The 23,231-nt window shown below is 42.1% G+C and overlaps 1 protein-coding gene across 1 annotated transcript in view; it reads left to right on the forward strand.

Moving 5' to 3' along the window:
* The first annotated feature begins 1,039 nt into the window (after nt 1-1,039).
* The window catches only part of CDH13 (cadherin 13), a 489,049-nt gene continuing 466,857 nt past the window's right edge, over nt 1,040-23,231 (forward strand). Inside the window, exon 1 of the mRNA XM_063312654.1 lies at nt 1,040-1,212. Within this exon, the coding sequence (XP_063168724.1) occupies nt 1,168-1,212 (45 nt within the window). The 5' untranslated portion in view covers nt 1,040-1,167. The remainder of the gene's footprint in view (nt 1,213-23,231) is intronic.

Genomic DNA, 23,231 nt, shown 5'->3' on the forward strand with positions numbered 1-23,231 from the left:
GGTTCTCATTAGTATTTGGATGGGAGCCCAGCAGAGAATCCCAAGGATACAGGGTTATTGTCACTAAGAAAACAGCATGGTCATGAAATAACTAGGAACTGATTTCAGTTCTAAGAAGTATTTTCCCCTTCTTACCCAACAGCAGTGGGATTGTTGTTGAGTAAGAAAGGGAAAATGTTTGGGGTTGAGGAGGGAAGGGTTAAAATCCATTATACAGAGTGCTCATATTAGAGAAGGGTCTGCAATGATTTTGAAATAAAATATAGTTTTCTCAGCTGCAATTCCTACTTGTTGTAAGATGACATTGGTTTGGTTTGCAGGTTGTGACATATAGGATAGAAATAAATATGTACAAAGCACTGTCTTAACATTCCAGATTCTGTATTCTACATCCCGACCTGCTGCATGGGATTTGGTCCAGTGGGCAAAACATTTCTGTTCTTCAATGAAATGGACTTTTGCAAACTGTCACCCAGGATCACTGCTCTGAAAGACAAAGTCCACCCCTAACTCTGAGCAGTTAATAACTTCTATGGCCCTAGGTTGGATTTTTTTCCCCCATCAAGTCAAATTGATCTGTCCTCCCTTTAATTTGTAAGATGAAGTGCAAGCCCAGTCAGGATTTCTGGTGTCCACGGAAGGTCTTTGATGTGTCAGACTTCCAAACACTTTGGAAGTAACCAAAGACCATGGTGGCCATGGCTTTGATTTATTCAAAATAAAGCACTCCCAATTAACATTTTCGTAAAGAAAATGCGATGTGAGGAGTTACAATGCCCTCAAGTGCAAATCTGGAGCGGGGGAAGAGAACTCTGCCTGCCTTCCCGAAATGTGCGATTTCATAAGCAGCTACTTCTTCCCTTCCAATGGAGCCTTTCTTAAAGCATTGCATTTGGCAAGGGGAACATGCCCAAGATGTGTGATGCAAAAAGCAGGAACACTTGTGAAGAAAGCATCCTTGTAAAGCTATTGGTTCTGGTCATCAGCCTTTATCCAATGCTTTGGTGGTGATGTTTCTCCTCTATTTGGGAAGTTGGCGAGCTCTCAAGACCGTCTCCCTCTCCCTCTCTCTCTCCCTCTCCTCAAAGGCTGTTCCACAGCGAAAATATGCTCAGTGCAGCTGAGTGCATGCAGAAAAAGCCCTCCGATTTCTTCTAGGCTAACACAATGCAGCACAACATTCAACTTACGATTGCCTTCTTCCTGTCCCAGGTAAGGGATCTGCTTCTTGTGATTTGGTCCTTGAAACTGTACATGTATTTCTCTATCATTTCCACTCTTTTTTTGTTTTTTTTTTGGTGGGGGGATTCCTCTCTCTCTTTTTTGCATTTGGCTCTTTGGAAGTGACTGATTTCTCAGAGACTGCACATTGACTAGAAACACTGTGCAGTGGATGTGAGAAAAGAATAACAGGTATAAATGCGCACACACACATTTATATATATATTGCAGCTGTGAGTGTAGATGTGTGTGTATGTGCAGGCAGAGGCGAATTGTATTTTATTCACATATTTACAGGACTGTAGCAGACTCCTGAAGGTGCCTGGGTAGCAGCAGTGAAGATTTTCAGCTGCTCTATATGCTTCAACTTTGATTTGCTCCTTCTTTCCGTGTCTTCTGCCGGGATCTGTTACAAGCAGTTTCTCATCTTGCCCAGCCCTCCCTTTAAAGAAATGAAAAACGGGGAAGATTTAACCGGAAAAGAAAAGAAAAGAAAAGGAATGAGGGCTAGCATTGCTACTGTATTTCTCCTAGTTCTCCCAAATCCTTAGTGGATTTGCAAAATCAAGCTTTAGTCTGTATCCTTCCCCCATTTCTTCTCAACTATAATAAATCCTCCCCCTTTCCAGAAAGGCAACAAAAGGGGTGGGGGGAGACACCCAGCCTTTCAAAACCGAGAGGCTGTGATATCCTGCTGTTGCTGTCTATCAAAAGCAGAGGAACGAGCAAGGCTCCAACTTCTGAATTCCCTGTTGGCTTCTTTCCATCTCCCTTCTCTGAACATTCCTACAGATTTAATTTTTGAAGGTGTTGTGCTGCACTTCAGGGTGATTTGTTGTGGTCTGGCATCATGCTCTTTGAGCTAATTTTCCTCGCCTTGCCTGCTTCTCTTAGGAGGTTAAACTATTCAATTATGGTCTTGTTCCATTCCAGGGGAGGATACTCTGGGTAGAAAAATAAGCTAATTCCTTTTTAGGTTTGGGGATTTGACTTGCTTTTGGTTTAACCCTTGAGGTTAGAATCACCAGAAAAAGCTGCCTCCCACCAATTGGACTGTGTGTCCAACTAGCCCAGCTTTTATGTTGCATTATGCTCCAATGTCCTAAGCTGGGAGAGGGATTTCCCCCCACCCCACCACTGCACCTCTTGCTATCTGATCCTTTTAGCTAGACATGCTAATGTTTAACCTGGAACTTTCAGTATGCAGAGCACATGTTCTCGTGCTACACTACGGTCCCTTCTTGGACAAGGGGATGCCCCTGCCTAACTTCTTTCTGTTCTCTCCATTTATGGTATATCAAAGCAGTCACAAAACACTGTCTGTTCTGTTGCTTTTATTGTACCTGTGCTGCATTCCTGCTTCTAAGGGATTCTAATACATGATCTACAGGCAGAATAATGTGGACGCAAAGTAATGCAGGATCCTCATCAGTCCAGGAGGCAATTTCAAAAGACCCATTCTCTGGAGTTTTCTTGAGGACAGAATTGGGCACGTTTGAGAGACACCATAGCCACGTTGTCAGGCCTGGGATGGGGACTGAAGGCTCAGTTTTCTTAGTTGTATCCAGTATGATGAAGAATTTTCAGAATGGGGTAGACTGGAGTCTTGGCAGATAGTGGAGCAGTCAATGGTTTCAGCAAAACTGCCAACCATTTGTGGTGGGGACTTTACTGCAGTGTCTTCATGTTCAAATGATGGAGTTGTGCAAATTGGCTGTTAGATACATACAGTGATGTTCAGGGCTAGGGAGGCAATATTTCTTCATTCCTTATGCAACCTGATTAGGAATCCTAACCAGAATGACTTGGAGAGCTTCACTGTTAAGATAACCTCAGCTTTTAAAGGTTATGGTCTAATGTAAGGCTAAGCAATAACCTAATTTGCTTAGTTTGGGTTTAGTACATTATTCAAACCCACCTATTGTGATTTCTAAACCATAGCTTACAGTTCAGGACTCCAGCTGTGTTTTATGGAAGAAACTGTGATTAAACAAACCATGACTTAGTGGGATGTGTGCACCGAATGACAGAATGGATTTGCTCTGCCAAGTGGGTACACTTGAAGTCATCTTAAAGCAATGAAACTGCTATTGGTTTGTCACACACTTTTATCTGGAGAATTGTTCCTTTTAGGGTTTTGATAGTTTGACCCTCCAAGATGAAAGAAAAGGAAAAAGGTTTTAATCTAAGATTCTGTATTTCACACTATTCCTTTGGTCCTCTCTGAAACTTCTTCAGTGGCCTTAGGCAAGTCACTACATCTCAGCTTGACCAATCTAGTAGGGTGGTTGTAAAGACCAGTTTGAGTACCTTTGAAGAAGGGTAAGCAGGTTCCACAGGCAGCATTGAAGGGGAAAATCCTGCGCTGAGTCATTTCCTATTTCCTATTGGTTGATTCAAGTTTCTACTCTTGAGCCAACAATTCCTATGGAAAATTAAAATGAAAGAAAGCCCATTCACTTTTTCCTTCCCCATATTTCATGGCATTTATGAAAAGATCCCCATTGTCATCTCTTAAATGTCACTGATTAGGAAATTGAATCATGTGGCTTTATAAGTTCTAACTTCATTTAGGATGTTACCCCCAAAACATATTTTACGGTGGGAAATTAACATGGAACAGCTGAACAAGCGAACTCTGATTATGTGCCAACATGTCTGGGCAGGAAGGAACATGGCTCACACCCTGCAGTAGGAAGTTACTCCCCTTCTGTTAGAAAGCAATGACAGTCTGCTTTCAATGTTGCACTTCAGCAAGTCTTATTATGTGGTAGAAATATTGGGAGAAGGAGTCATTGATGAGAATCTGGGCAACAGCCGCTGAGCTGGAAGGGGAAGGGTGGCTGTTGCAGAAGCTACTCTGATCGATTGTATTAGCTGGCTTTCAATAACTTTCATGCTGCAGGGACTGGAAACTGTAAGGAATGGGTGAAGTTACTTGCACCAAGCTGTCCAGCAAGGATCTTGTTTGTAACATGTTGTGGCAGCAATATTTTTTCCATTCTCAGCAGCATTCACATTTCATGTGAAATGGCAAATATTGGTCTTAATTAATTGATGGATAAGGCTTCAGTTGCCATAATGCCTCCTGGAGGAAAACATCATTCAAGTACCTGTCAACATCTTACATTTGGGGGTTACAGTAATTAAGGGGAAACATAGTATCTTACACATAGGCATGCTCTGTTAGAGGTCTAAATCTAGATCTACAGAGATTAGCTGAATGGTGTAGAAATTTTGTTTTGAGTTTTACTTTTCCCAACCCGCTGCCAGACCCTTCTTTGCTGTTTCTGCTTCTAAGACTGAGACAGTTGAGGCTGATGTGTATTGAAGAGCTCTGTGTCTGGACACCTTCTCACATTACATACATATACAGGTTATAACATGCACACACAGAGGCAACAGTGGCAGATTATGGTTAGGCTGTGTTTCTTCTTGCTGTGGTTTTGGAGTGGCACCCATATCTGGTGTGCACACTCTTTTCAGCGGTGGGTTTTCCCTATTTGCAAAAAAAGAGAGTATATATGGCCGTGCACAAGTTAGGACTCTACCATCCCCACCACCTTCCCTTGTGAGGTCAAATCAGTTCAAACACAACTTTCCACCCCTGCCCTTTTTGCTACATGGCTCTCCTTTCTCAAATCTCCAAGATATGCTTAGTTGGGCTGTCAAGAGGCTTACAAGGTACTGTAGAAATCCCAAAAGCAGAGAAGCAACAGAGGTGGTGTTTCTTTTGGCTAAGAGGCACAGGATGAGAAATGAAGTGGACCCTCCAAATTGCCCAACAGTGTCTGCCCCTGATTCCTGGCATGTCACCATCAGCCTGCAATAAGCTCTGAGCAAACATGTGGAGAAGATAGGATCTACAGCAGCAGACATGGAGAATTTATCTATTTATTTATCTATTTAATTTGTCCCCGCCCATCTCCTCCCATCTGGGGACTCTGGGTGGTTTACAATAAAATAATCAATTAAAACAACGAACATACGATATAAATATGATATATACTGTAAATATATCATTGCTCTTAATAAATAAAGATAAAAGTAAGAGTAAAGATAAGAATAAGAATGAAGTCCAAGTGGCAGAAGAATCCAATACAGCCCATATGTGGGAGGAGAGGTCTGCCAGCCACCCCCATGTGGAGCTACTTCCCTCTCTGCCCCAAGCAAGGCAGCAGAACCAGGTCTTCAGACTCCTCCAAAAGGCCAGGAGTGATGGGGCTAATCTTACCTCCGGGGGCAGCATGTTCCACATGGCAGAAGCTACTGCATAGAAGGCCCGCCTCCTGGACCCCGCCAAATGGAGTTGTCTTAAAGACGGGGTCCGCAGCATGCCCTCTCTGCATGATCGGGTGGGACGGGCTGATGAAGCGGGGAAGAGGCAGTCCCTCAGGTAACCAAGTCCCATGCCATGTAGGGCTTTAAAGGTGATAACCAACACCTTGAATTGGACCTGGAAGCAGACTGGCACCCAATGCAGCTCTCAAAGCAAAGGTTTTATATGGGCCGTCTTTGGGCCCCCCAAAACTGTTTGCGCAGCTGCATTCTGGACCAGCTGAAGCTTCCAGATACTTTTCAAGGGTAGCCCCATGTAAAGCGCATTGCAATAGTCTATGTGGGAGATAACAAGGGCACGAGTGACTGTTCGAAGGGCCTCCCAATCCAGGAAAGGGCGTAACTGGTGCACCGCACGAAGCTGTGCAAAGACCCTCCTGGCCACAGCTGCCACCTGTTCTTCAAGCAGGAGCCGTGAGTCCAGGAGGACCCCCAGATTATGCACTGGGTCTGTCTGGGGCAGTGCAACCCCATCCAGAGCCAAAGATGACAAAGTCCCAGATACGGAAGAGCCATTAATCCACAGCCACTCCATCTTTCCAGGGTTCAGCCAAAGCCTGTTGTTCCCCATCCAGACTCCTTCAGCCTCTAGGCACCAAGAGAGTCACAGCATCACTTACTTCACCTGGGATGAAGATGTACAACCTGTCATAGTTTGGGGGCATGACCAATCCATCATTGGTTGGCAACCATGGCATTTAAGCTTTTGAAGCTCGTTCCCCATGTGAAATCAGTGCCTGGCTTCAAATGTTACATTCAGCCATGGCTGGGTTTTAGCCATGGTTAACTGAGTAGCCATAGCTTGGCTGGGTCCACACATTGCACCAAACCATAATATCATTTGTTTAGGTTTTGTCCAATGTGATATATGGAACCCGACACTGTGGTTTGCAAGCTAGCATTCATAGCTTTCAGGACATTGGGGAAACCCAACCAATTGCCAGTAAATAAAAATGAATAATTATTTAGTTAATAATGCCTTTTAGAATACAGAAATAATATATCGAGCTTTAACTGCAGAGGGGAATAATGCTAAGAATGATGTACTCTGAAGGGTTTTTTTTACAAAGAAATACAATGAATTATAAAACACACATACACAGATATACCTATAAACCACCAACTTTTAAAATATTTCTCCAGAAGAGGGCTCCCTGCACAGCTTGAAAATTAGAAAGCCGTGGAAAGAATGGCTGAAGCTACGTAGGACAAGAGAAGGGAACAGGTATTCCTGCAATCTAAATCACTTGGAAAACTGAACAGAGATTCTCTCCTTCCAGTTTGGCTTCTTCTTGTTCATGCCAGCCTAGGAGATGATTTGTAGCTGTCACAAAGATGTCTGTGCAAGGAACAAGCATGTTAACAGCTTGTAGACATATCCATGTAAAAAATAAAAGGAACAGAAATGGTGAATATCATGGTGAATATCATCTGAATGACCTTTGTGCCCAGGGACTCAGTGGTGTTATTTTTGAATGGGAAAATCTGGATAGAAAAGTTTATTGGGTGGCTGAAAATGAATATCCCCAAACCAGCAGAAAGTCTGTGGATTGTGTTGCTGGGTCTGCCCAGTGAATCTGCATGCAAAGAATCTGCTTTGGAAAACACTTTGATGCCCAAGGCTGCAGTGATCCAACGATGGATCTACCCTTACATGTCCTCACAGTGCTGTGGAGTTTTCAGTGGTCACTGCATGCTGAGAAAATTAACTTCAGAAGCAGTGAAGATGGACTGTGTTGCCTTTGCAGCTGTGGGCCAGATGGTTCCCTTAGAGTGGCATTTCATCACCTCAGCAACTTCAAGAGGTGTGGACTTCAACTCCCAGAATTCCCTGGCCAGCATCCTGGCTGGGGAATTCTGGGAGTTGAAGTCCACACCTCTTAAAGCTGCTGAGGTTGAGAAACACTGCCCTAATTATATGTACTGTAGAACTCCGTGTATCAGTAATGTACCAGAAACTTCATTATATCAGGGATTATTTGATCCTCTCCCTAACTGTCCCTTGAGGCAGTGTGGATGTTGCTAATCACTTCTGTGATAGGAGAAGATTGTGCAGATATTTTAGCCTTGTAATATTTTGCAAACTTCCATTCATTTTCTCAAGCTTTGAAAAATCTGTTATAGGTAATTTTTCTGTACCCTTGAACAGTGGGTGTTTTCCATCTTTACCTCAGCACACAGGCACACAGACACAATTCTGGTGAGGGGATGAACTGTTGGCTAGACTATTTTAGCACTTATTCATTGGTGAGCTGGAGAGAGTGTTGGTTGGCTGAAGGGGGAAGGAGACGATCCTTGAAGAACATGTTCCTGGTGTGAAAATGCTGCAGATAGTTTTGGTGCTGAAACTGGTAGCAATGCAGACAGGGCCACAATTAAGCACTGTTTAGACTAGTATGATTCAGAGCTGCATGTTGAACATCAAACTTTGCCTTTGCTTAAGAATGTTAACACCAAGTAAGCAATATAGTTTCTAGATCTCTAACTCTGGCTGTCTTGGCAGAGATGCCAAGTGTTGATGGACAAGCCTTCTTGGGTTGTGGAATTTTTAAAACATTTAGCATTTTATTTTTTTTAAAAAAAATTAACCTGGATTTGGATAGACAGCCCTTCAGCTTGACAAGGCATTCGAAGAGAAGGCTGTATTTTTTGAAGCGGGATATAACTGTTCTAATCAAGCATCCTGAGATTCCCAACTCTTACATTCTGCAAATTCTTAGGAGTATGAAGATGGACTTGAGAAAAGGGTTTCTGCAAAAACTCCAAACTCAGGGAGGGTGCTAAACTAGCTTCCTAGTGACCTGGTGAGCATTGTGTGCAGAATTGAACCCAGACAGCAGGATTATAAATATTGGGCCCCGACTGATTCTTTTTTTTTAATAGTAAGTTTATTAAACATTACGATTAAAAGGATAAAAACTAAAGCAAACTAAGAAAAAGAAAAAGAAAAAATAGTGCAGAAAACAAAAAAGGAAGAAAAATAGAAAAGGAAGAAAAAATAATATAGTAAAGCGAAGGAATATATAAAGGAATGACTTCCCCCTTCATCACAACAAGTATAAAGTTTTATAGCCCCTGATCAATTCTGTTTAGCTGTTGAAAGAACATATAGCAGACTCACCCAGTGAACCCAAAGGGGCGATGGTGGTATCTTTGTGATGGAATGGTCCTATTTAGAAAGAAACATCTAGACACAATAAGCAATCCATTTCTAAGAGCTTAGCAGCAGCAATGAAATAGTTAAAAATTAAAAAAAAAAAGTTTCAATGTTTGCCAAATTAGTACTGTCTTAAGCAGCAGGCTTTATCCCCCTTATAATTAGTAGAAGCCAAGCCCATTATTAAATAGCAGCTGAATGGAAATGGCCTTAATCTGGGGGTCCTCTCTGTTTTCCCCCACGAATCCTTTTCTCTCCAGCACTCAGACAGGTGTAACTCTGTTCAGGACATGGGGCGTATTGAACAGTAATCTGCTTTGCCCTTCTTTGCAGCCTCTGGGCCAGTCAGAACCCTTTCCTGTGCATCTGTTGTTCCTCATCAGCTGACAGAACAGATCATTTGGCTTCAGATGCTCACAACCGTGTTTTGGTCGGAGTTGGATGTGCTCAACTTCCCATTAGGTCTGAGTTTGGATCCAACAGCTTTACGATGCGTTGGCAGCTTTCCTCCTGACCTTCCCTGCTGCTGTCTCCACTAGGACAAAGCATTAAAACAAGCAAACAAACAAACAAACCAGAACGGTTTCATGCAAAACACGAAGGCAACTCCCAGTAATGCAGCAAAGACTAAGCAAGCTCTCTCCACAGAGTTCACAGGAGTTTGGATTCTGCTTTGATCTTGAAAGCAAGCCTGTGTTTGTGGCTAGTGGTCTGCCAAAAATTACTCCTGTGTTTTTGATTGCTATCCTTCAAAACAAAAGAAAAAGAAACCAATTTCCATGCTTCTCTCTCTCTCGGTGTCTCTGTCTCTTTTAAGCAAAATGTTGCTGAAATTCTCATAGGTCCCATTTGAAATCCGTGCAATTTCCGCAGTGATGAGTCACAGAGATATTATATAGTAGACTCCTCTCTGCCCTAGACTGTAGTCTCCTGGGCTTTCAATGCTTCAGTTTAATCCCAGAAGGAGACATAAGGAGATGCAGGTAGTCCTTGCTTAATGACCATTCATTTAGTGATGGTTCAGACTTACAGTGGTGCTAAAACCCCCACTTATGACCAGTCCTCACACTTACAACCATTGCAGCATCCCACAGTCATGTGACCTCCATTTTTTACCTTCCCAGCCGGCTTCCAGCATGCAAAATCAATGGGGAACCACATGATTCGCTTAACAACCTCATGATTCACTTAGCAACCATGTGATTCACTTAACAACCCCTGCAAAAATGGTCATAAAATCAGGTTGGATTTGCTTAATGACCACATTGCTTAGAGACCTAAATTCTGGTCCCAATTGTGGTTGTTAAGCAAGGACTACCTGTAAGTCCTCCCACATTTTCCCCCTGTTCAGAAGTACAGGCCAAGGAGGCTGCATAGTAATATGTAACAGAACAATATGTATCCTCCATCTCTTGACAATAATCAAGCCATTGAGAAATACCGCCTAACGAAGTTTTAAAGAAATTCTAAAGTATCCTGAAAATGAGCAGAAAAACTGAAGCTTCCTTTGGGACAAATGTAAGATCTATTTGAGCACAACATTGATCACCACAGTTACATCCATGGAATACCACTGAAAACAACACTCTGGGTGAATAAGAAGTGTCCAAGAAGATGGAAGTAGATTGGAGCTATTGGAAAAATGTCAGCCTTGAGAAACCATAGGGTATGGAAAGTGTGAATGTAGGAATTAGCCTCATAGCATGGCAATCAATACCAAATACCAATATTGCCTAACCCAGAGGGAGACAGTCTTTTGGGATCAATAGATTCACTTGAAATGTTGAGATAGTGTCATGGCCAGTGGCATCCATGAGGGAAGGGGGATGTCAAAAAAGGCAAGATGGGTCCTCCCATGAAATGAAGGGTCAGAGTTCCATTTCAAATGGAGGGAGTCACTGCATGAGCAAGGCTTTCTGTGCATATTTGAATGAAGAGCTAAAGCTGGGAACAGGAAGCAACTTATCCCCATCCCTTTCATGTTTGATTTATTCTAGGTCACCCTTCCTTAACTTGGTGCCCTATAGGTATGCTGGGACTTCAACTCCCTCTGTCCATGGTGGGTGGGGATTCTGGGAGCTGGAAACCAAGGGGCACCAGTTTAAGAAACTAGTTGATCAGCTAGTTGATCCCCAGTTAGGGGTTTTGGAATTCAGAAAATTGGAATGTGGGAATCATCTCAGCTCAGGTCTACAAGGGATACAGATCCCTATGGTTGAATATTCCTCCTTTTTTGCTCCTGAACTTTAATAATTATGCTTGGTCCCTTTAAGGCCTTCAAATCTCATCCATTTAGTACAATAGCAAAGTTCTGAAATCAAGTAATCTCACTTTTTCCTTCCAGAAGTTGTAGCAGCTTCCCAGGGGAGAACAGAGCTCTGGAAAACAGCTTTGCTGATCCTGTTTGAATACATGGATGCTTTGCCCTCCAGGCATCTCAGCAGACAAGTTTTCCTGCTTCTGAGTATTTCTACACTCCTGCTTTGTAAGGAGTATTCTACTAATTTCCCCAGAGATGAGCCCTATGTATTCCCCTTGGGAGCAGATTTTACTGAGTAGGGCAATCAAAGCTACGAGAATTAGCAACCTTTAGAATCAAAACAAGTATACTTGGATCTACAGAAGTTGAAGGCACATTGCTTCTGAAAGAATGAAAAGTCATAAGCTAATGGAAATCTAGCATTCTTGCACAGAATTTCATCTGGGTCTGGGACAGGATGTTGTTTCCATGTCTTGTCCCTGGTCAGTCAACCTTCAACAGAAGTTCAGATGGTTCTCCTTCTCCAGGTAGTAGGAAAATAAAGCAAAAAACAGTGACAGGGTCTGTGCAGTCTGCCTTTGTTGACATTCAACATACCTTCCTCCATTGACATTTCTTGCCCAAGAAGAGCCCATCCACCCCCATCCCACAGTCTCAAAATTTGGCTTGATAAATAGGCTTTCAGCTCAGGTTTCTAGCCCTGGTGGCAACAAGATTCAAGGCTGGTGGGTGGGATTCTGTCTCAATATTATCATAGTCATAGTAATTTCTTCTGCATTGTTTTTTTTTCCTGCCTCCACACTGGAAGAACCTACCATCCACGGGATCCTCATTCTTTTCCTGAGTATAGGGCAGAAACCAATGGGTAAAACTTCACAGAGGGAGATCCAAATCTGAAATAATGAGGACTTTCCTGCCCATGAGAGCTATAAAGCAGTCGAGCATCCTGCATCCTGAAGTTGTAGGTGTTCCATCACTGAAGGTTTTCAAGCAAATGTTAGACAGCCATTTGTCTGGGATGATATAAGGATACCTGCCCTCTGTAGAGGTTAGATTAGAAGACTTTCAAGGTCCCTTTCGGTCCTATGATTCTATCTGTCCATGTGACTCATGCATTGGGTATCTGTCCATCTCTTTTATTCCTTTGGAAATTTCTTTGTCCTATGCAGATGTGATGATGTTACATATGGCAGTAGGTCAGGGCATGGCATGTGAGCTTTCAAAGGGGGACTGTGTATATCCTTGGAGCCTAGATATTTTTGAGGGCCCAGAGGTCGCATTATTGGTCTATAATAATCTTCCATCTCCCGGATCTCATGTAGATATTGGAGAACAAGCAAGCTCTAATTTATCTAGCATACTTGCTAGGACTTTCTCCACCATGGAATGATTAAACATACAAGCAGAAGAAGCCTGTAACTGGCTTGAGCTGTGACTCATAGATTACAGCTTGTTTGTTGAAACACCAATTCTTTGCCTGCATGCTCCAAATTCTACTGGTGCATTAGAATGAGCAATGAGTGAGCATTCATGATACATGATCAAACTCTTCCCACCCACAACCTGGCATGTTCCATATTGAACAGTAGCTCTCCAGATTCTCAATATGTGCTCTGGTGCCCTTCTGAGATATGCCATAGATAGAACTTTGCTTCTGAGCCATGGGCATGGCACCTGCAAAACTTAAATGTAGACCTTGTAATATATAGCTTTACTCCCACATACCTCATCACTGGACGCCCAGTTGGAACGATTTGACACCATGCCTACTGGAGGCACTGTGACATCTGCCTGCTTGAAAATATGGTGCGGTGGGGAAAAAAAAAAAAATAAGCTTTTGGAAAGGTGGAAGGAAAGAGTGAAGTGAAATTGCTGTGTGACTAGGGCATGGTTTCCCAGGCTGGCATTTATATCTCTGTGGGGTTAGACTGTTGGATGTGGTGTTTCGAACAGGTGGCATTTTTATCTCTAGAAAGCATGGGCCATAACTGATGAACTGATTTGGACTGGTGGATGATGCTTTGAACTCCATAAATTGTGTCTTGTGCATATGAAGAACCTCATTAACCTGCTGCAGACTGGCTCAGTGTCCTGTATTCCAGCTTGCCCCAAGCTGAGGTCTTATAACTAACAAACATGTTGCTTTTCTTTGGCACGAAAAGAGGTTTCCTATTGTGTGAACAGGACTATTAGCACAGTGTCCAATTAAGATTCGGTTGGCTTTCGGAAGGGGTCTTTTAAGAGACAAATGCTCAGGTGTTTTTCTTTTCCTTTTTTCCAGTAGTGCACTGATGTCAGGACTGTTCACTTGATCGCTTCTGCTGTTTCCTTCCCTGAAAGAAAACAGGAAGCAGTTGATCATGTATTTTTGCTCACTGCATTTTCTGATGTGCAGGTAGAGTTTGGAACATGCAAAAAACTTGTGTTTCAATAAAGAAGCTGTAAGCTATGACGGACTCATCCTTGGGGGAGCTGGGGGTGGTGACGACCGACAGGAAGCTCTGGCGTGGGCTGGTCCATGAAGTCACGAAGAGTCGGAAGCGACTGAACGAATAAACAACAACAAAGCTATGAGTCACAGCCCAAGCCAGTTATAGGCCTCTTGTCCTTGTGAGTGTTACTGATCACCCATGGTGAAGCAAGGCTGTGCCTCACCTTCCCTCCCATTTTGCAAAAGATGGTAACAGGTGGGCCACATCCCTTCTCTATCAGGAAGAAATGGCACAAGCTACAGAACCATATATTTGTACAACGGTGTGATAAAGTTGTTTAACACATGACTTTGTTTCCCAAACTTTGAGAAGCCCCGGCATGTAAACTAGTTGGTGAACTTCTAGAACTGCAAATCAAAGTAGCATGGAGCAGATATTTGCACCTGGGCTTCTCAGTTTTGTTTTTTCAGTGGTAATTAATTAATGCACAAGTATCCAATATTCTAATCATATTTACATAATACAGTGCCCATTAATAAACATTATTTAAGCATTTTTACATAATGCGCCTTTTAATATCCACTAAAATGATCGTCAATGCTCGCTCTCTTTATAGTAAAACATTGAAAATAATGCAAGTTGAGAAATTGATTTTACGTTTTCTTCTTCCTACGCTTCAGAAAGGAATGAAGCTATAAACAAAATTGTTTTGACCTGCTCATTTTAATACTGTATTAAACAAATATTCCTCTTCGTGCAATTTAGAATGGACTCTGTTGTTTTTTTTTCCTTTCTCACAGTTTAAGCTTTTAGCCAATTTTGACAACTTGTTTTATATGCCATATTCCACGGTGGTTTTCCAATTGCTTTTAAAGGGCAAGGTGATAATGTAGGCCCTCTGTATGGGGGGCAGATAGATTTTTCTGATCTTTACAGTATAAGCAAATATGTCTGTGTGTTTGGTCTATTTTCTTCATGTGCAGAGGTAACCAAGATTATGATCACAGTTATCCTTCTAGGAATTTATTGAGAGTTGAGAGTTTTCCCCTCTTTCTTTTTTTGAAATGTGGGAGGACTTGTAACTCCCTCAGAACTTATGCATTCTATGTCCTATCACTCAATCTGGGAAATGTTCTTGCTCTGGGGTGATGGAATGTCATTAGCAGAGTGCATTAACCTAGACAGCTTCCTATATTTGGACTTCTGTTCCCAGAATTCTTAGTTGTAGCTATTTTGTTGTTTATTTGTTTAGTCGCTTCCGACTCTTCGTGACTTCATGGACCAGCCCACGCCAGAGCTTCCTGTCGGTCGTAACACCCCCAGCTCCCCCAGGGACGAGTCCGTCCCCTCTAGAATATCATCCGTCCACCTTGCCCTTGGTTGGCCCCTCTTCCTTTTGCCCTCCACTCTCCCTAGCATCAGCATCTTCTCCAGGGTGTCCTGTCTTCTCATTATGTGGCCAAAGTATTTCAGTTTTGCCTTTAATACCATTCCCTCAAGTGAGCAGTCTGGCTTTATTTCCTGGAGGATGGACTGGTTTGATCTTCTTGCAGTCCAAGGCACTCTCAGAATTTCCCTCCAACACCACAGTTCAAAAGCATCCATCTTCCTTCGCTCAGCCTTCCTTATGGTCCAGCTAGTCGTAGCGATATTGGCTAGGAAATCTAGGAGTTGACATCCACACCTATAGAAGTTCCCCAAGTTGGGGAACACTGGTGTTTAGGAATGACACATATCATCTAGCATCTTCCCAGGTGATTACTGCATAGAGGGAGAAACATTTTTTGATAAGAGAACAAATATGAAGTGGGTTGACTTCATGCGGATTACATTAAGTGTCATCAGCGCAAAAACTCTCTCGCCTACCCCCTTCCAGTCAGCCTTTTGAGGTAGACCAGATCAGGAAAAAGAACCACATGATCAACTAGAACTCACTTTATTGCTATATAATGACAAAGTAACTCACAAATTCTTTCTCCCAGCTTAAAGGGAAACAGGGTACGGCAATCTTGATTTTTTCCTCTCCTGTCTATCTGGGCTACGCTAATGTTTGTGCAAGTGTGAAAGGCCCCCTGTGCGAGTGATTTCTGACCCTTTGGGGGGGACGCCGCTTTCGCAATGTTTTCTTGGCAGACTATGGCGGAGTGGTTTACCATTGCCTTCCCCAGTCATCACCGTCCCCAGCAAGCTGGGTCCTCATTTTACCAGCCTTGGAAGGATGGAAGGCTGAGTCGACCTGAGCCGGCTGCCTGAGAGAGGATCCAGCTTCCGCTGGGATCGAACTCGGGTCGTGGGGAGAGTTTTGGTTGCAATACTGCCACCCACCACTCTGTGCCTCACGAGGCTCACGCTAATGTTTACAGCAAGGCTTTTGTATGTTGGACTTTCAGACCATGCCCGGTAATTATTACTTTCAAGAGGGAGGCTACAATACAGTGGCAGACAACATGCCTTGCATGAAGAAAGTCTGAGGTTCCATCATGGATGACTGAAGATAGGGCTGGAAAAAAATCTGAACCCCTAGATGTTTGTTTACCAGTATGAGTGATCTATCTCACTCTGAGAACCCTTTTATTTTTTAGATTTTTTAAATCCCGCCTTTATTATTTGTATACATAACTCAAGGCGGGGAACATACCCAACACTCCTTCCTCCTATTTTCCCCACAACAGCAACACCCAGCGGGTTTTCATGCCACTTCCTACCTTAATAGAGATAGCTCATGTCCAAGAAGATATTTATCTGCAGTCACTCAGTTCTGAAACTGGGCCCCGTATTAGCAATTGGATGGTATTAGATGGCACCAGACCCCATGTGAGTCAAAGACCTGTTTTTTTTTTAATTGTTTTCTATGTGTCAGAGTTTAAGTCTGTCTAAAGCAGGGGTTTTCAAACTTTTTAAGGCCATGGAACCTGTCTGTCCATCCATCCATCCATCCATCCCAGAACCCCTTTCCACTGTGCCTTGGTGACTAAAGGGGGGAAAAAAAATCTCTGCAAGGGACTAAGAACTTCTCCACAAGGGATTAAGCCTTAGGGACTATCTTATTATTCTTTTTTTTAATCACTTGTGGAGGTTTCTCTGCAAGGAACTAAGGGGAGGGGAAAACACTCTTTCAGAGGACTAAGAGGGAAATACCCCCTCTCTATAAGAGAATAATCCCACTTCGCTGTAATATTTGCACCACAAAGATCTGTTTAAGGTACTGAAAAGGCAACCATCTCATGACAGTAATATATAGAGCTTGGTTCTTGCTGATGTAGCTACTGAACTTAGTATCTCTTTTCATGTGCTGACAGTGGAGCCTGAACAAGGAGATGAAAACTGAATATATTGAAAACTGCAAAACAAATTGAAGAATTAGCTTTTCTTTTTCTTTTTTTCCCTTTCAATCTCCATTTTGTTGTTGTTGTTGACTTGCTATTTAGAGGACAGGGGGAGAAATGTGTCATCTTGTACTTGATGATATATAAAGGGCAGTAAGAATAGTTAATGGTTTCTGACATTTGGGATTAACCCCAATGGCTTAAAATAAAACACTTTGGGATTGCCATGCTGCCGATTCTGATCTAAGGAGCTACCAATGTTTGTTCTTCTTTAGCTTCATGAGTCTCTGTGTTCCTGACCTGAGACCTTCTGTCAGCCACCATAAGGGGCAAGTACCCTTCTGTAAAGTGGGTAGTGTCATCACATAACTGGGGGAAAAACAAGGCAAATGCATTGAGGAGACCTTAAGGTAGATACGGGAACTACAAATATAAGAGAGAAAATCAACCAGGGATGGAGAACCGTCTTCCTTCAGTCTGAGTTGTCCAAGACAAAATATTGGGTTCCCCTGGAAATAAATTTTATGGCAAGGCAGCCAATTAAGCTTACAGAGAAGACAACAGTGAGTTGGTTGGCAGGTGAGTATGGTCATCATTATCATTAGGCAGAATGAAGCTACCACCAGATATGGTTCTCTGGATATATTTAGGAGTCCACCACCCCACCACACCCTAACCTGTCTCATAAAGAACTGAAGAACTGGGTGTGGCATAAAATCTTCCTAACCCAATCTGATCTACCAGCCTTCAGTTGGTAGTCCCATCAGTTTCCTTACAGCTTGTGGAATGAGCAAGCCAGTCTGGAGAACGGTAGAAATGTTCTTGTGGTGGGACCATCTCCCTGCCCCAGAGATGAGAAAGAACATGAAACAGAGTAAAAGAAGTAATGAAAAGTAGAGGACCAAAGACCTGTATGATCAACTCATTCCCCTGAGCAGAAAGAAACTCTTGGATTTAAGGCTTTAAAAGACAGCTCCTGGAGGCCAGTTCTCAGCATTTTGTAATTTTTTTTCCTTTATTTCTAAAAAAGCAGTTAGAAGCACAGGTGGAAGCACAATTTAAAATACTCTAGCAGAGAATCAAAATGTTATTTCTTTCTTTATACAGTATTTATTCTGCTTTTTTTCAATATTGACAACGATCTCCAGCTGCTGTTGCAGCCCCAGTCTCAGTTTTCTGATGGGTTCATATATCACTGTATACAGTATCACTAAACCATAATGTTTGGCTTTGACTTATCATGTGATATGAACAATCTATAAACCATGGTTAATTGGTAGCATGATGTATAAGCCCCCGTGTTGTTGAGTTTTGTAAGGCATCTCCAGCTATTTCCTAGTCACTGTAGTTTATTTTACACATGAAGGAGTTACTTGCTTGCCTTGTTAATGCTATCAAGGCAATCCCCAATATTAGCCTCTTCTCATTAAAACTCCCAGTCTTGTAATAACGCTGTATATCTAAAAATACAATTATAATCCAATAAGAATAAGGCATCCTTTTTGGTTGGATTGTATTAATACATATTAACCAGGTTGATATTTCTATGGTCCTTCCAACACAAAAATTGTGCAAAATTACAAAGGAAGAGACTGGAATGGCATGTGGGAATGACCCTGGCGACAGGAGGAAGATCCACAGACTAGACAATGGTCAGACAAGTAGCAGCTGAGTCTGCAGAAGGAATGGGGGTGTGGCAAACATCTCAGAAGGGACCCTCCCTAGTTTCTTGGACTGCAGATGTGAGGGGGATGTACTTTTAGACTTGCAAGATTGATATCAGCCTTGTGAGGCAGTCCAGACAAGAAGCACACCCATAAGTACTAGCTCTAAATTTATTGTAAGTTTACATTAACAGAATCTTGCAAGTCTGAAAGTATATCTCCACCCCGTCATCCCCTTTAGAGCCCAAGAAATTAGGGAGGGTCCCTTCTGAGATGTTTGCCAGGCCCCTATTAAGTCTGTGGGCTCAGCTGCCACTTGTCTGACTATTGTCTAGTCTGTGGCTCTTCCACCTGTCCCCAAGGTCATTCCCACATACCACTGCAGAAAACCCTATCTGCAGGCTCTTGACCGCAGATTATTTCTGTGACCAATCAACAGAGATGTAATTGTTTTTTGCATGGATGTTCATCCCAACATGGTGGTTCTTTGGCATGCAGAAATAAAAAGGTCCCTGTTGCAGCTGTTTGGAAGGGCTAAGGAAGAAGGGTGAACAGAAACAAGAGAAGATAATTGGAGAATAAGAAGAATAATTATTATCATGCAGCATTAGATCTTAGAATCTGCTTGTCTACCTGCTGGCTATTTGGATGATGCTCTCTCACCTAACTGGCTGCGGAGTGAGGGCTCCTTGGGAGAATACCTAGTGGCCACATTAAGAAGCATCCAGAATCAGCTCTCTGCATCTACATATGTCTGCATTAGTGGCAAATGGTACAATAATTCTGTAAAAATTGACAGGAGCAAGAGCCAGTGTGGTGTAGTAGTTAAGGCACCAGGCTAGAAACTGGGAGATGGTGAGTTCTAGCCCTGCCTTAGGCACAAAGCCAGTTGGGTGACCTTGGGCCAGTCCCTCTCCTCAGCCCTAGGAAGGAGGCAATGGCAAACCACTTCCAAAAAACCTTGCCAAGAAAACTGCAGGGACTTGTCCATGTAGTCTCCAGGGTTCAAAAAGTGACTAGAAATATGCATGAGTATCCAGGCACATTAAGAGAAGAAGTCAGAGCTAAATAGTTGGTCAGAACATAGCTTTGAAAGTTCCTTTGCTTTGAACCAGGCGTTGTTGAAACATCCCTCTGAGGAAGTTTTGCAAAGTAAAGTGACATCCTGCTCTAGGTGCTGCATTGGAACTGCTGCATGACATTGAATTGGCCACCTCCATGACCTTTGATCATCTTCTGTGTGTGTGAAGAAGACATTTCTAGCAAAGAATTTGGGTAAAGCTAAGTGACCATCCCAACTTTTGATGGGCTGTTGAAATTACAGTTGAGGTGGCTTTACAAAATGAAGCAATGCTACTTTGCACTGCCCCATTATATGACAACAGCCACCACTCTGGTGGAACACAAATAGTTCTAGACTGAATCAAGAAAAACATTCCGCAGTAAGCAAACAGAACTTCTGTGGATACCCAGTGGACATCAAATACTAAAAATTGCCTGGCTAAGTTGATAAATTGGGGGGGGGGGGGGAGAGAGAGTCTTGCTTGTGGGAACTAGATCATTCTGCTGCATTTCTCAAGGTTGTTAGTTTTGTCCAGCACTGAGTGGAGTTAAACAAACCTTTGCCATCAAATCTTGTGACTTAAGAAACAATTAATGTACTGTTGCAGCATCTCCACTATTTACTCCTAACTCTCATGATTCATCTGGGACTGCTGGAGTTTAAGTGCCAATAAAGGAATAAGAACACAGAAGAGTTCAAATATCTTCAACTTTATATTGCCAAGAAATATTGGAATATTGCTTAGCTACATTAATTGCTGTTGTGTATCACATAGTTTGCACTACAAAGAGCCATGTTTCTTGGAGTTGCAGAAAACTTCACGTAATTGCTGGAGGGTTTTCTGTTCCCACTATCTAGGTTTTTTTTTCTTTAACCTTCTCAAGGATTTTTGTTTCAAAAAAGTAGGTATTTCTGAGAAATGCCTGCGTTCCATTAGCTGGAGTTGTGTCACTAATCACTCAAGAGCTTCTCAAGACCACCCCCAAGTTGTTTTCCAGACCTGATATTCATCCAACATTTCAGATGAACTTCTGCCTTTTTCAGCTACAATCACATGAAGAATGAAGTTTTGAATGCATGTACTTGCTCCTGAAAATGCTGGTCTCTTTCCTTCCTGTATATATGCTTCCTCAACATTTTCTCCAAAGAATCTGCAGTATAAATAGTAAACAGAATCTAATCAGAAGGCACAGGAATTAAGGAGAAAAGCTAGCTGGATTTCAATATATGAAGGAAGGATCTCACATTTAGTTATTTTTATAATGTAGTAAGAATATAGCACCTCCCCCCCCACAGACTTATATTTAATTAACACAGTGTGATCTTGCTTTCTGGCCCAGTGGATTTATAAGGTGGCTTACACCTGTTTTCATAAACCGCCAGGTATCTGCCATGTTAATTATGACTTACAATAATGTGGATATTTTTGAAATGATTCTCATAATTGGGAAACAGGATGACTGTGGAACCAATTCAAGCTTATGGTACAGAAATGACCAAGGGTATATTTTGAGGATTGGATAAGATTTGCAGTCTACTCATTCATGCTCTTCCTTAGAAACAAGTCTGTTGTGACAAAAGTCTTTGTTTCGTCTCCCCTCTAAGTTTCAGCTAACATTATTTTCTAACTATTAGTGTTCCTCAATTGAATGTGCTGTATTTTGATGCCACCTAGGAGGCATAATTGTATAAGGCCCCATCTTATTTTAACTGGAATGTTCCCCTCTGGCCTTGGGAAAGGATGAGAAATTGTATCTTGGAAACTCAGCAGATTGCGGGTTTTGGTGGCTTTTGTATTCTTTGGTTCCCTCTAGAGTTCTTGTACTTGGCTGCCTGCTCTTAACGCTGTCATTTTGTAATGTTCCTAAATTGCAGCTGGGTGACCAGCTAGGCATTTCAGACACTTCTTCCTCCTTGGACTAATAAACATGAAAGGTTAGTGAACTGGGTCTGATTGGAAAGTTCGAATCCCTTTGGGCATTTGATCTGAGTCCCCTTTCTGGGAGAGATGGGTGGTGATAGAAATTTGAAGAATAAATAAATAAAATGATTCAATCTACATGTTTGAATCAATTAAGAAAATGGATCCAATTTGGATATTTAAATTGAGCCAGTGAAACACAGGTCAGTGAATTGGGTCTGGCTGGAAAGTCTGAATCCCTTTGGACATCTGATTTGATTAAGTTTACATGTTTGAATTAATTGAGAGAATGGATCCAATCTGGATATTCAAATTGAGCCAATGAAACAGGCATGGGTGAGCAGAAAACATCCAAATGGATTGAAAAAAGATTTGAATGCAGTTGATCTGACACTGTGAATCAGTTCAAGTCAACTGGTGCACTGAACAGTCTCACAGACCTGGTAAACATGTTTCTCAGCCCCTGTTAAAACTGGGTCTTGTGGTTCTTTAAAGGTAGCCTTATTGCAGCATGTGTGTTTGTAGAGTGTTACAAGGACTAATGCATTGCAATCTTGACCTCCACTTCATCAGAGACATGAAGTGTTAAATTACAAACACATAGTTGTAGCAGTGCAAAACAGTAGTTCCTGAATTAAAGGTTGCAAGGCATGTTTGAAAGATGTTTAGAAGCTACAGTAAGTATAATTTCAACTCTTATTCATATTGCAAATGTACCCTTTGGGACAAACTTAGTCTGAAAATTGCAGGTAAATAATTGGGGGTGGGGGGGGGAGCCATGCGCAAGCCAGTTAGAGTCCATTTGGTTCTTAGATCTGGCTATGCCCAATTCACAGGTTATGGCCAATCTTATTTTCACACCATTTAAGTTATTGCAAGAGAAATTCTGAGTGCCCAAACTTGTTAAACAATGGCATAGTCAATCAAAATATTTCTCAGTTTCAGTTTAGTCCAGATGCATTAACAGCATCTAAAACCCCCAAACTGGCAGCATTACAACGTGTTTTGGATTATTTGAAGTCTAAAGGTGTTTATGTTTTAAATAAAGAGTATCATTTGAGGAACCACAGGTAACTTTAGGTGTCCCTGTCCACGCTTTACATCTGATTCTGAAAGAGATACAGGCAAGATGCATTTCCATCACTTGGAATGTAACTTCTAGATTCCCTTTAGGGAATGGAAGACTGAAGATCAAGTCTTTGGGCTTATATTAAGCAATTGAACAAGGCAATCCCAAAAGACAAGTACGAGGGTAGCAATTTACCTGTGGCATTTAACCAAAAATAAGAACTGTTGCAGGTAAATTGTGATGGATGGCATGTAGAGCTTGGAAACAGCATCGCTTACAAATTGGGGACTTTCAGCCTGGAAAGGTGGGACAGAGTTATTTCAAAGAAAGAGGTGAAATTAATTAAATAAATCCCAGCCTCCCACTGGGTTTCCTGAAAACCATTTCCATTGCCACTTTCCTTTTCCATTAAATTGGATGAGGAGATGGTGGAGAAAAATCTTGAATTACAACTTGCTGCAATGGATCAATTGCTAATCAGAAGCAACTTTGGAGAAGTTTAAGCCTGATCTGATAAGAAAAGGAGGCTGGTTACAGATGCTGGCTGGGTCCTTATATCCAAATAAGCTATGAAGAGATTTGATTGATTTGGACTTAACATAATATATGAACCCAGCTATTGCAGTTTATCTAACAAGCCATGGTTAGTGATACCATAACTTAGAAGAATGTAACAGTCCCTGTTTTGGGCTCTTCCCATTTTTCTATTCCATATGCTTTATATGGAGCTAGTACAATTCCAAGGAGCATATCTGTGCTTTTAAGGGAAAACGTACATTT

This window comes from Candoia aspera, chromosome 11 (assembly GCF_035149785.1).
Source record: "Candoia aspera isolate rCanAsp1 chromosome 11, rCanAsp1.hap2, whole genome shotgun sequence".
NCBI lineage: Eukaryota > Metazoa > Chordata > Lepidosauria > Squamata > Boidae > Candoia > Candoia aspera.